Source organism: Poecilia formosa, unplaced genomic scaffold (genome assembly GCF_000485575.1).
Source record: "Poecilia formosa unplaced genomic scaffold, Poecilia_formosa-5.1.2 Scaffold114, whole genome shotgun sequence".
In the NCBI taxonomy this organism is placed as follows: domain Eukaryota; kingdom Metazoa; phylum Chordata; class Actinopteri; order Cyprinodontiformes; family Poeciliidae; genus Poecilia; species Poecilia formosa.
The window spans coordinates 416,136-428,809 of NW_006800053.1; the positions used below are offsets into that span (position 1 = coordinate 416,136).

A 12,674-nucleotide genomic window follows, 5' to 3' on the forward strand; every position below is an offset into this window, starting at 1 on the left:
TTTTTTTTTTTTTTTATTAAACTGCCTTTTCACAATTTTTTTCTACTTTGTGTTGGTCCGTCACATAAAATCCCAATAAAATATATTGAAGTTTATGACTGCAGGGGTCTACAACCTGTGGCTCCAGATTTCAAATGGAGCATAAATACTTCTACAAATCTGTAAACGATTTCATTTTAAAACATAGGCCTAAAACCAAGTGAAATGGTGAAGTGCCTCGGTTTGTCTCACCTGCAGATGTGACCGCTGTGTCCGTGGTGCTGCTGAGCTGCAGCAGCGCTGCAGGATGTGCAGGATGCAGCAGGAAGAGCTTCCTGATGAGCGGCTCCGCTGCGGCCACGCCCGGCGCCATCTGGACACAGATCGCCACAAGTCACATACACACACACACAAACACACCGTTGTTATTATTCCTCCAGTAGACGATCAGCCTCAGCCGTAGAGACTCACCGTCATCCTGGGAACGTTCCTCTGTGCTCTGATTGGCTCGCTGGCCCAGAACAGGAAGACCGATTGGCCGGTCGAGGTCGATATGGCGGACGCTTCCAAAACCAGACGAGGGCACACAAACTCAGCCTTCCAGAGGGGCGTCCCGCTCGCCCCGCTGACGATCAGCGCCTGGCGGACGAGGAGCAGGGCGGGAAAACCGTGAGATTGAGTCAAAGCGTGTTTTACACAAAGAAGAAAACGTCTGACATCACCAAAGAGTCAGATAAGCAGATAATTACTGTCATGATGCCGTTTGCTGAATGCTGAACAAAAAGGTCCAGGACTCCGTCGCTGTTGAAGTGACCCAAAGCTGGCTCGCTGTGGGGAGAAAAAATGTAACATCAACCTGTACGATTGAATAACTTCAGAATAATTTGTATTGACAGAAGCTGAAATGTTTCATCGTTTTTTGCTGCTCAGACACTCAGAGGTGTGCGACCTGTGGATCGAAGCGTTGCTGAAAGTCCACTGCTTGTGTAAGTCGCGCTGTCTGAGCACGGACAGCGTCCTGGCCCCGTAGAACAACACCCAGTCGCTTCTGGTCCAGTTCAGGCTGGAGACTGCGTCCAGACTGTTGCGGTTGTTCCCAAAACCGGCCACTAGGGGGAGCAGGAACTCCACACGCTCTGAGCCACTAAAAAAAAAAAAGAAAAAGGACACAGCAAAAAGTGAGATCACTCTTTCTTTGTCTTGAATATGGATATTGGTGTATTAAGGCCATTGTAGGTAGAAAACAAAGGAACAAGTTAAGAAGAAATAAACTAAAATTTTAAGGTTAATCTCAGAGATTTTCTAGAAAAAACTTGGAAATTTAGACTTTTGAAACTTAGAAATTTCCCAATTTTCCCCCCTAGGAAATCTAAGATTAATCTCAAAATTTGTGTTTTACTCCTTTTTCTTTTTTCATAATACGCCGTTGTAAATACATGACTCCTGTATGTTTCTCAAATATATATTTTTCCTCTATATGTAAATGCTCTCAAATTAGAGCTGGATTTTCCCTTTTTTCTCTCTTTTAGGAGAGTTTATCTTAAAACCTTATGAGTTCTTCCTTGTTTTTTCCAGGAGAAGCAATAACTGAAGGTCGTACCTGTAAATGGAGATAAAGGAGGAGGAAGAGGCGTTCTTCATGTTCTCCCAGCGCAAATCCTTCCTCAAAACAAAACGGGTTTCGGGCATTTTGTCCAACGCGCGAACGTAGATATCTTGCAGAGAGATGGCCTGGACGTTACCTGGAGACACGGTGAATCATATGAAAGTGGAACTCAGTCAGTTTCGGTGGGTTTAGCTGTGGTTGTGAGTCCGGTCTCGCTCTGCCTCACCCAGTCCAAACAGGATGTAGTACGCTCCATGCTGCGTCTCATGCAGCAACGGACCGATGAGCTTTCCTTGACCTCTGAGGTTGAAGGGGACGGGATGTCCAATTTTCTTTCCCGTCTGTCCGGAGATCAGAGTCAGCGATAAATCCAGAGTCTGAAAATGAATATTAAAAAAATGCACGTTAATACAGAAATAAATCGAAACAAAACCCCCAGGATCCAGCTTCGTTTAGTGATATGAGATATAAGAATCTGGGAACAGGAAGAAATAGGAAAAATCTTTTACAGTTACGCTCATTTTTAAATTAAATGAACGCTGAATGTGAAAAAGTCAAACGGTTGGCATGTTTTCACCTCATCAGCGGGGAGAGTAGCTAGAAGCAGATCTGGGACGGAGTCGCCCTGGAGGTCAGGAAGCAACACAGCCTGGGATTCAATGTTTCTAAGGGCGACCGACCACAACTTCCTCCCTAAAGAGAGAAAAATAAAACATCTTTGATCACATATTATTAGGAGCTCAAGCACTATTTCTATTTATTTAATAACAAATATCTAATATTTATTATTTTATAGTCCTCAGTAATTAAATAATAATTTCTAGATTTTCTTATCTTCAATTGTCTACAGAGTTTAAATGCTAAAGTCAAATTATATCTTCCTTGAAAGATTACGACCACCAAGCATAAAATTAATAACGTCAATTGTAATTAACATATTCTATAATTCCCTTAGATATGGTATATGTATTTATATCTTGCTCTCGAATGCGCTTTTTTAAATTTTAATAAAGTTATGTGGGGAGGACAGAAAAACGTGAGGAGAGAAAATGATTTCAAAATAAAAGCACAAATATAAACATCGAACTAGTTGAAGAAGTCTTTAGTTGAAAACCAAAACTTCAACACAGATGTCGAAGTTTATTAAACTGAAGGTTTTACAAAGCAGCCGAGTAAAATTACCGCTTTAGATTTTATATGGAAAATATAATTTAGGGGATGATAAGTCCGCTAGACGTTTTCAAAGTCAGCAAAAACGCTAAAGCGCTAAGCTAAAAAAGTAGCTGCACTGTTAGCGCATTAGCAAGATTAGGAGAAGGGTGCCCACCAAACCCTGAAAACCAAGTTAAACTTTATACTTTTTGGGATTCAGAAAATGATGAAATACAAAAATAACTTTTGTTTTCTTAGGTGATTTGTTGGTGCTTCATGAAGGCGATGCTAACCTGTGGCGCCGTTGACCGCCATGAGGTTGGACTTTCCGATAATGAGGCAAACAGGCGACGGCTGCGTGTTCAGCTGCAGACCGCACTGGAGGTACATGACCGGCTCGTTCAGGACTTCCCTCCACAGCACCCGGCCGCTGACGGCGCAGACGGCCACCGCGCTGTAGACTGGAACAATAAAATCCTTTTAGAGGGGGGAAAAAAATAAAAATGAACCCGAAACATCCTTTTCACAGAGCTGACCTTTGCTCCTTTGCGTCGCATGCGTGCCATTGGTCCATTCAGTAACACCCAGAAGCACGTCCTCCACCGAATCACCGTCAACGTCCCATAAAGCCAGCGCGGGCGGAGTGACGCCTGAACAATAACCAAAGACAAATGTTAGCCTCCTTCTGCTAAACCCACCAGCTGCTTCCGCTGAAGCTGGTTTTATTTTATGTGAAGCATTGTGTCGGGATGCAGTTAAAAACAAACCATACTGTATAATCCCAAGCGACTAAATATAAAAAGGAGACATGGCTGTCTAGACAGCAGGACTCCTCAGTAAGGCTTAAGTGCTACTTTAGGTGTTTATTTCGCCCTGATTTGCCGACCTGCTAATAAGCGTTTGTGTATGTTTGACTGTAAACTGCAGATTTCTGGGTCATCTTTACCTCCTGCGTCTCCCAGCGCTCGTTCCCACTGCAGCTTCTTCTCCAGCTCTGCCTTCTGGCAGGGAACCAGGAACGCACACAGCAGCACGATCAACATGGCACAGACGAGAGGCACCAGGAAAAACGCGCTCCGGATCGCGTTTTTCTCTCTCCTTCTCTTCTCCTCTGCCTCAGAGCTGTGAGAGCCCAGCCCGGCGGCCCCAGACGGACCGGCTCCTCCTCCTCGGTCCTCCCCGTTCCCCAGCTCCCCGCGGCTCCAGTACTGGCCGCCCTTCAGGTTGCCCCGGCTCCTTCTGGGCTTGCCGGAAACTTGGGCCGTCCACTGGTCGTCGTCGTCGTCTTCTTCTTCCTCCTCGTCGTCGTCTTGCGCCCTGTCGGTGGCGCCGATGAGCCTTCCCGACCTCCCGTTGCGCGTCTTGGAGGAGCCCGGGGCCAGGCAGCCGTCCCTGCCCAGGCCGTTTCTGGGGTAGTTGAGCACGAGGTCATCCTCTTCGCTCTCGTCGTCGCTGTCTGCCTGGGTGAGAGGGTCGTACTCCCCGAGCTCCGAGCCCTTCTTCCCTGCAGAAACAAGAACAAAACTGGATTTGTTGCTATGACAACACAGAGTACTCATAAAACCAAGGAAGTATGCTCTTCAGGGTTACCACGGCAACTCATATAATGCTAGCAGATGTTCTTAGTAGGACAGCGGTCATACATTTCACTTTTTTGTATAACTGAGAATGGATCAAAGCTGTTGATTTTTTTATAACCAACTCTTGCCTTAAACGTTTCCACAACCTCCTGTCTGTGTTGTTGCTTGGCCTTCATGATGAGGTTTCTTTGTTTGTTCTCCAACAAACAAAGAAATTCATACTGAGATTAAGTTAAACACAAATTCAACTGTTTACTTACTAGGCGGCTTCTGGAGCTGGCTTTTATTTAGGAAAGCAAAGGAAGACTGAATATGAATTTTTATTCGTAACAAAAAATTTAGAAGAATTATATGAATAATTTTCCTTCCTGGTAGTGGAGAAGCATAGTACCTTCGAGTGTAGAAACTCTGTTTTTTTCCAGTCTGCAGAAATTTGCCTCCAGCTAGTCTGTCACCAATGTCATCAAGCAAATTCTATTCATTTTTAGCATTATTTGCATATTTGCTTATTTTTCACGTGTCTATATTTGAATTTAAATACTTTATTTATGATGATGATGAAGCTAAACCTAGTCTGAAACTATCTTAACCATAGAGCCATAGCTCAATAATAATAAAAACAACAATAAAATTATACTGAACGAATGTCAATTAGATATATATTAAAATATATATATATATATATACACACACACACACATATATATATAATTAAATATATTTTTTGGTAGCACACCGTTTGTAAAATATCATTTTCTTCATCCGCTGCCTTATGTCCTATTTCTGCACGTAGCAGCAGGTTTTTCTTTTCGCCGGGTAAAAATAAGCGGGCTGTTAGCTAAATGTAGGACTGAAAAATAAACTGGTTTCCGCCATATGTAGCATCGTCATTAGTCACAAAAATGTGAAACAGACCAGTTTACGCTTTACAAAACCACTGAATGAACCAAACATTCGTCGTGCCTATAATTACAGGAGAATACACCAAACAGTTTATAGTGTTACCATTAGCAACCTGTCGCTTTCTCTCTCTTTTTCTGTCAGTCTATGAAATAAGGAGGAATAACTGTCGCACATCTCACCAGGCAGTTTGAGGGCACGGGACAGAGCTGCAGCCATCGTTGGTTCTCTCGACACCGACGCAGAGCAACGAGGACGTCAAACAAGCGCTGGAACCAACCAGCTATGCCCAAATGCATTCTGGGAGTTGGGGTTTTTTCCCCTGAGGCTGGTGCGGCGCGTTTTGTCCTGCAAATAACCCAGGGAAAAGTAAGACAGACTGCTTGAATAATTTGTGGGGTTTTTCCATTCAAATTATATAAGTAAAAAATTTAAATCCTTTTGTAGTTATTACAAAATCCATGTAAAAAAAAAAATACAGTCATATTGTTCTGTAGCCTTTATGTGTTATTTTCCCCCTTTGAAATGAGAAAACTAAATTCTGTTATCAAACTTTAAGTAGTATAAATAGTTTATTTGAAATGTGTAACAACAGCTGACAGCTGCTGATCTGGCTTCTGGGTCCTGATGCCCAGCTGTATTATGGGACTTAGCGATTTTATCATTCTAACAAAATGAGATGTAAGAGTTGCCATGATTAATATATCCATAAAATCTGTAAGATTTCATATTCAACATTTTATTTTTCACATGAATTGGGGTCGGGGAAGGTCCTAGTCCCGCAAGGCATCTCGCAAAGTAGGCGAGTCACCAAAACAGGCAGACCTATGCCCTTTCAAAAATTCCTCTCGTATTTTGAACGAGGATACGGGCGTCACCCCGCATCGTTATTTTCCTTACTCATCAGTTTAAGGCATAACCAATGGAATGTCGATTAGCAGCACTAGACATCTTGCCATGGCGTTCTCAGTCAGGGTGCGGAATGAAGGCGACCGACTGGAGAGCAGTTATATTTACACAAATATCTTACAATAGACGAAGTTATATTATTTAAAAACAATGTACTCTGATAAACATAAAACAGTTTATCTGCCTAAAAAACGTATATATTTATCAAAAAAGGGGCGCAAAGCCTTGTGGGTAATCCGAATTCTTTTGGATTTCGTCGAGAGTAACTAATAACAAATTATAAAATAGTAAAACGGTCAATTTTAACAATTAAAGGTACGGTATTCTTAATGTTAAAGCCCATGATGGGAAAAGGAATAAAACTGCCAAGTTTAAATATTTTTTTCAGTCCACAGAGACTCATTTTCGTCCTTTTTGGTCTAAAGCGGTGTCCATAATGATTGTCAAAAGCTTCTGTGACGCGCACGCTCAGAGGTAATAGTGTATGAGAAAATGGCAGACGTCTCGTTGGATGAAGTTATACGGCGGCGCGGTATTAACCAAAAACCTCCACCTAAACGGTTCGTACAATGCAGTTGAATTTTAAATTCTATTAATGAAGGACTTGTGAAGCTTTTTGGTGCAAATGTGAAAGAATACCGTTTAAATAAAGCTGCAGTTCGCTAGCTGTTGTGTGGCAGCTACGGTATGCTAAAAGCTAAGCTAAGTAGCAACCACTAGCAGGAGGCCTTCAGAAATGAAGCGTTTAATTTTGACAAAACACGACGTAATCCAACGTGTAACACCTAAATCTATTGGCGGCTGCTATAAAAGCCCACTAGCGCATTATTGCGTCACATTTAATTTACGTTTTGCTTTTATCTTCTCCTTTCGGATACCTCTGCTAATATTTATTCTTTACGTCGAATTGTGATTATTCTACCACTTCTTGAAGAAATGTGGCTCCTACAGGCTCTACTCTGTTTGTATACGAGCTATATCAACATTAATCACTTTCTAAAATGTAACCACTGTACACTGTTAATTTAAACAAACTTAAATTGCATCCAAACATTGCAGAGGACAGTCAGTCTCAATGTACATTTCTAGCGCTGTTTTAGAAGGTAAAGTAAAATTACACTATATTTCAAAAAGACAATTTTTATTTATTTTTTTTAATTTTTATTTTTGCAGTTTTAGAAATATACATACATTCAACATTCAGACTCCCTCTAACAAAAAGTACAGAGCATCTAGTTGGACAAGAGCAATTAAATTAAAATGACCAATTTTGATAAGAAAATCTAAAACTTGAGTTGCGCCATGAGGTCTGAAAAAACCCCCCATTGAATTAAAATAATTGGTCTGAAAAAAAAAAACATTGAATTAAAATAATTGGTCTGAAAAAAACAACATTGAATTAAAATAATTTTTCCCAGTCTGGATTAGCGATTGGTGTAGAGCAATATTTTCTTTTCCAGATTTTATTCTTTATGCGATTGACCATGTGAATAAAATCACAACTTATGAACCTAAGTGAGCTTTACTTGTTGATCCAGACGTTTCATTTATTTGTCGTCTTGTCAGTTTTTTATAATCTGTAAAGTCAAGACTGCAAAAAACAGGAAAATATGTCAACTCACTGATCGGCAAACTCACTGATTGCCGATCAGTGAGTTGATGATGTCAGTTCCAATGATTCCACATGGTTTCTTTTTCTTTTCTTTATTTTTGATGATTAAATTGTCCCAATCATCCCTTTGTCAGTCAACGCGTCTCTGTTTTTCTGACCGACTGATAGTCTTTTTTTGTTAGATTTACATAATGTTTGTGTCCACTAGGCCGGTGTTCGGACGGCTTGGGTCGGGAGATGGAAAAAATTTTGACGCCAGGCAAAAAATCGGGCTGAATGATGCAAGGCAACGCCTGGGAGGAGGAGGAGCAGGAGTAGGAGGAGGAGTAACCGGTAAGGGGTTATCGTGCCTCCAAGTCTAAACAACGAGGTGAACAGCTGAAGATTTAAGATTTCTATCTCTGCCCAGGTTTCCAAGTGAAGGACGCCAGAGAGAAGCTGGTGCAGAAAGACGCTCGGTTCAAAATCCGCGGCAGGGGAGGGGCGGCAGCGGCGGGAGGCGTGCAGGACGCCCGGCAGATGATCAACTCACGCAAGCAGGTGCAGAGTCAGTTCGGCTCCCCTGCGCAGACCACACTAAAGGCAGCGATTGCGCAACAGCTACAAGGCAAGACCACCGTACCACAGATCCAGATCCAAACCGGCAACAACCTTGCCAGCGCAAACGCCAGGCAGTTCACCACTACCATACAAGGACTGATTCCCCGAGTCGGCGCGACACCGCAGCTGAGCAATAGCGTCCGAGTAATGGACGCCCGCGACAGGCTGAGCCTGAAGAGGAGCATCGGAGGAACACAGACGCAAACAGCTGCGGAGCCGCCTCTAAAAATAACCAAGACCATCCAGGTGAGGGTGCAGAACGGTTTTTTTTTGTTTTTTTTTTCTTCTTGTTTTGATGAGTCTTAAAAGTACACGATCAAGCTCTTTTAACGATTACCGACTCGCTTTTCAGCAACGTCCAGCTGGGACCTTAGGTGAAATCCGTGCGATGACGCAGGTACATCTGTTTTCATTTTCAACAATACAAGATGTTATTTATCTTCAGCATTGGTTACGGCTGCAAAATGTGCTGCTTAATGAATAAATCTGTTTTCTCTCAGCCTGCCCCAAGTACCCTCGACAGCATCGCCAGCAAACAGATAAAGATAACGACCGCCAACAACATGCTGCAGTCCCGGGTGAGACGGTCTTACAGTTCCTTAAGCGTTTAGTTATTGTGGTTCCCACAGAAATAATAATCCTAAAAACAACTTCACACAGACTGGCCCCGCAGGGTCCATGTTCTCCATGACGGCCCCGATCACTAAGGTGGTTAAAAACGATGCCTACACGGCCCCGCGGCCCCCGGTCCCCGTGGCCCCCACCCGGCCCAACACCAGCACGGCGGCTGCTCGTTCCTCTGCTGCGGCGTTGCAGCCCGTGTCCAGGACTCTGCAGCAGAGCGCAACGGAGACCAGCACTGCAGCACCAACTCCTCCACAGGTACCGACCGCAGCTGGCGCCCACACGACTGCCCTCTTCTCACACCGTTGTCCTCCTCTGGCTTGTCTTCACTTTACCAATTTGGTGTCTGATTTAAGTTTCCTGTGGGGGAGAAAAATACATGTATAATGACTAGGTTGTAACAAACATTAAAAGAAAATTGCATCATGTGCATTTTGAAAAATTTGAGGCTTTTTTTTTTGGTGAGTTGGCCACAACTTTGAGTGAAAAATCAGTTTCCTCTATCAGAAAGTGGATCCCTGCAAGTCTAGCTAGATTACCATGGTAACAGAGGCGGCTTTCATTTTACATCTCCCGAAGAAGCGGGCCATATAACTTATTCTTTTAATATCCATGGATGAGGAAGAAAAACCCCTAAGACATTCATGTTGCCAGACAGACATTTCAAATGTTATTGAATTATCTTGATGGATTAAATGTCTTGTTACAGTGAAATCTTTCCTTCAGTGCTGCACATGCAGATTTGAATCTTACTAGAATTTTATTCATTTTTTATTCACAAACCTTTGCAGTCCAGTGTTTAATGGACATCCTGCGTACATATTGTAGTTCCTTAACTACAGCAACAGACGGAGGAAGGACGGTGCTGTGATTCTTAATTCAATTTGTAGTTTGATAAATCTCTTTCTCTCTCTCTACGATTCTATGTAAAGGTCGCAAAACCGCATGACTGTAATGCGGTAAATTTAAGAAGTATGTAAGTTGTAAACAGTTTGTTTTTTCTGTCTTTTCAGCCTGCCTTCAGCCCGTTGGAGGGGACTAAAATAACGGTGAGCAACCTTCACCCACGGGTCAGTGAGGAGGACATAATGGTGAGTCCATCACTCTGTTTTTCACTCCACTCTCTTCCGTTTGTCGTCCTTCAACATGCTCGGTCTCTAAATCGGAGCGCGGCTCTGCTGCTTGTTTGTCCAAAAAGGAACTGTTCTGCGTGTGCGGCGCTTTGAAGCGAGCGCGCCTGGTGAAGGTGGGCGTAGCCGAGGTGGTGTTTGTCCGTAAAGAGGACGCCGTCAGCGCATACAGGAAGTACAACACTCGCTGCTTGGACGGTGAGTGTAATAGAAACGGTTCTGAAACCTGTTGGTTCCAGAGCTACTGCAGCCGGGTTAATTGGTTGAGTATTTCTGTTTCTGCCAGGCCAACCCATGAAGTGCAACCTTCACATCCAGGGAACCGTCATCACCTCCGATCAGCCCATCCTGCTGTGAGTCATCCACTTTACTAGAACTCATCTTCCTCTGCACTCAGTTAATAATTTAATGTTTTCATGAGGTCCATTTTACCTGAAGGTAACATTTTTATTTGAGGTCCTCTTAAAGTAATGCAGAACCTTTAGGCCTGTCACACCTACAAACTTTGCTGGACGATAAATTGTCCCAGAAGTTATTGCAACAAATGATGTTGTTTTGAGACCATTTTCAAGTAATATAATGGCAATGGCATAATAATGCATGAGCACTATTTCAAAGATCAATAAACTTTACATTCCAATGAACATTTAACACCAGAACTGGAAGGCATTTTAAATACCCAAATAAATAAAAATGGCAACAAATAAAATAAATGATGAAGTCTCTGTAAACCACAAAGGGGCTAGTTAAAGTAATGGACCAGACTGAAGACTTTTCTCATCAGTTGTTGGTAGGAGAGAAAACAGAAAAACAATAAATCATTATTGAGCTGGTTTTAATTTATAGTGTGACTCATTGATTAATTTTTACATTTGAGGCCTTCATAGAGATTTTTTGCTCAACCAATTAGGGGCTTCTTAACACAGCTATTCAATTTTATTTCAGGGTATCAGAGTAAATGGAGTGAAATCAAAAGGCAAGCCAAACCATTCAAATTTAAAATTTGGAAACCGTTGTGTATTGCAAAATTCATGAACAAGTTCCTAAGTTTTCTCTAGAATTAAATAAGTCGATGTAAATAGTTGTGCAGGTGGACGAAGACAAAGAGACGGTCTGTTGTATTTTTATTTTTGTCCTACAGGAGACTCAGCGACACCCCGGGCGCTGGCAGCAGCACAAAGAAAGACGGCCTGCCTCCCTCTCTGTCCCGTCCCAGCGGCCAGCGCTCCTCCTCTCAGCCCACGGCCGAAGTGGACCCCCAGACCATCCTCAAAGCTCTTTTCAAGTCCACTGCGCAGTCCACCTCCACCACCGAGGCCCCCAGCTCACAGACCACCGCCTTCCGCATCAAGATATAGAAGAAGCATCAACATACAGGCCGTCCGCAGTCTCTGATGAAACTGGTTTTTACACATTTCATTTCACTGAGTACTCGGAACAAGGGGAGGACAAAACAGATGATCAACATCTTCTTCTGTTTTTGGTTTTGTGCATCAGATGTTACCTGGACCAGATGAAGAAGCTTTGTTATTCTGAGTTGGCATAAAGAGGGAGTGTGGGCTGCGTTCTTTTATGAAATCAATTATTTGTTGTTGTTTTTTTTACTCTGCAGTAACCTGCAGCCTCCAAAAGAGAATAATCGATAACCAAAGTTGTTCTAAAGAATCAACACCATTTAAAGAAACGCACACATACTGTGTGTTTAGTTATTAGGGTGTCCATCACAGTGGGATCTATCATTACAGGATACTTCTGGTTTCTTTAGCAATCCCTCCTTCCTCCCCACCTTGGGACCTATTGAATCCATCTAACAGTTCTGCTTGTAAAAAAAAAAATTGCTACATGTAACACAGAAGCAGGAAGTAACCAGTACCATGTTTCCATTGGATTTCCAGTTTGTGTGGAATTCAGTGCTGTTTGTAACGAGTTTTTGGTCATGCTTGTTTAGGTTTTGGAGCCGAATTAAACATAATTTGTGGTAGTACACGTTACACTCTGTTTATCAAACGACTGTAAACTACTTTTAGGTTGCTCTGTCAGTTGGGATTGTCGGATCCGTTTGTGAAATGTTGCCATTAAATATTTAGCTTTGTAGATCTAGTCTGAAGGGTAACTTCTTTTTTTTTTCCCCTGTTGATTTGATCACAAAAAACGCATGAAAATCTTCTAAAAACAATTGAGTAGTAATATTATAATATTGTACACTTATGATTTTTAATGTCTTTACATCTTTAACCAGAAGTCACAAATGTTCTTGTGTCGTTCAACATTTTTATGTCGCACTCAAACATACATGAATCAAACTCGTTTTCATTTTGGACAGTATCAAAAATCTTAATGTTTTTAAAGGGCCGGTTGTGCCATTAAATTGGTAAAATATCAATAAATAGCTTTTTCAGTATTCAATAAGGGCTTCTTAGAATGAAATTATATCGAACATCTTTTCACACTGATCAGTCTTTGAGTTTGAAACATGTGACCTCGAGGAAGCAGGTCGGGGAAAAACAAGAAATCCTAGAAGGACGCCGTGTGGTACGTCATACATCAGAATACCATAAAACAGAAAAAAGTGCAATCATGTT

The 12,674-nt window shown here is 42.2% G+C and overlaps 2 protein-coding genes across 2 annotated transcripts in view; one reads left to right on the top strand and one right to left on the bottom strand.

Annotated features, from left to right (window-relative positions):
• The window catches only part of fam234b (family with sequence similarity 234 member B), a 6,770-nt gene extending 1,263 nt beyond the window's left edge, over window positions 1-5,507 (bottom strand). Inside the window, exons 1-11 of the mRNA XM_007560253.2 lie at window positions 5,400-5,507; window positions 3,684-4,241; window positions 3,274-3,387; window positions 3,031-3,198; window positions 2,163-2,278; window positions 1,812-1,962; window positions 1,580-1,721; window positions 929-1,123; window positions 729-807; window positions 451-618; window positions 232-352 (exon numbers count right to left, since the gene is read on the bottom strand). Of these exons, the coding sequence (XP_007560315.1) occupies window positions 232-352; window positions 451-618; window positions 729-807; window positions 929-1,123; window positions 1,580-1,721; window positions 1,812-1,962; window positions 2,163-2,278; window positions 3,031-3,198; window positions 3,274-3,387; window positions 3,684-4,241; window positions 5,400-5,436 (1,849 nt within the window). The 5' untranslated portion in view covers window positions 5,437-5,507. The remainder of the gene's footprint in view (window positions 1-231; window positions 353-450; window positions 619-728; window positions 808-928; window positions 1,124-1,579; window positions 1,722-1,811; window positions 1,963-2,162; window positions 2,279-3,030; window positions 3,199-3,273; window positions 3,388-3,683; window positions 4,242-5,399) is intronic.
• A 1,071-nt stretch (window positions 5,508-6,578) lies between these two features.
• poldip3 (polymerase (DNA-directed), delta interacting protein 3) lies at window positions 6,579-12,190 on the top strand. The gene is made up of 10 exons (XM_007560254.2): window positions 6,579-6,686; window positions 7,947-8,071; window positions 8,148-8,584; window positions 8,691-8,735; window positions 8,839-8,916; window positions 8,999-9,220; window positions 9,976-10,053; window positions 10,161-10,290; window positions 10,379-10,445; window positions 11,234-12,190. Exons 1-10 carry the CDS (start codon window positions 6,619-6,621, stop codon window positions 11,448-11,450), a joined length of 1,467 nt encoding a protein of 488 aa, XP_007560316.1. The 5' UTR covers window positions 6,579-6,618; the 3' UTR covers window positions 11,451-12,190.
• The last annotated feature ends 484 nt before the right edge of the window (window positions 12,191-12,674 follow it).

Coding starts and splice junctions, on each gene's coding strand:
- poldip3 (XM_007560254.2), top strand. CDS start 6,619: ATGGCAGACGTCTCGTTGGATGAAGTTATACGGCGGCGCGGTATTAAC. Junction 8,736..8,838: donor AAATCCGTGCGATGACGCAG/GTACATCTGTTT, acceptor GTTTTCTCTCAG/CCTGCCCCAAGTACCCTCGA. Junction 10,054..10,160: donor TCAGTGAGGAGGACATAATG/GTGAGTCCATCA, acceptor TTGTCCAAAAAG/GAACTGTTCTGCGTGTGCGG.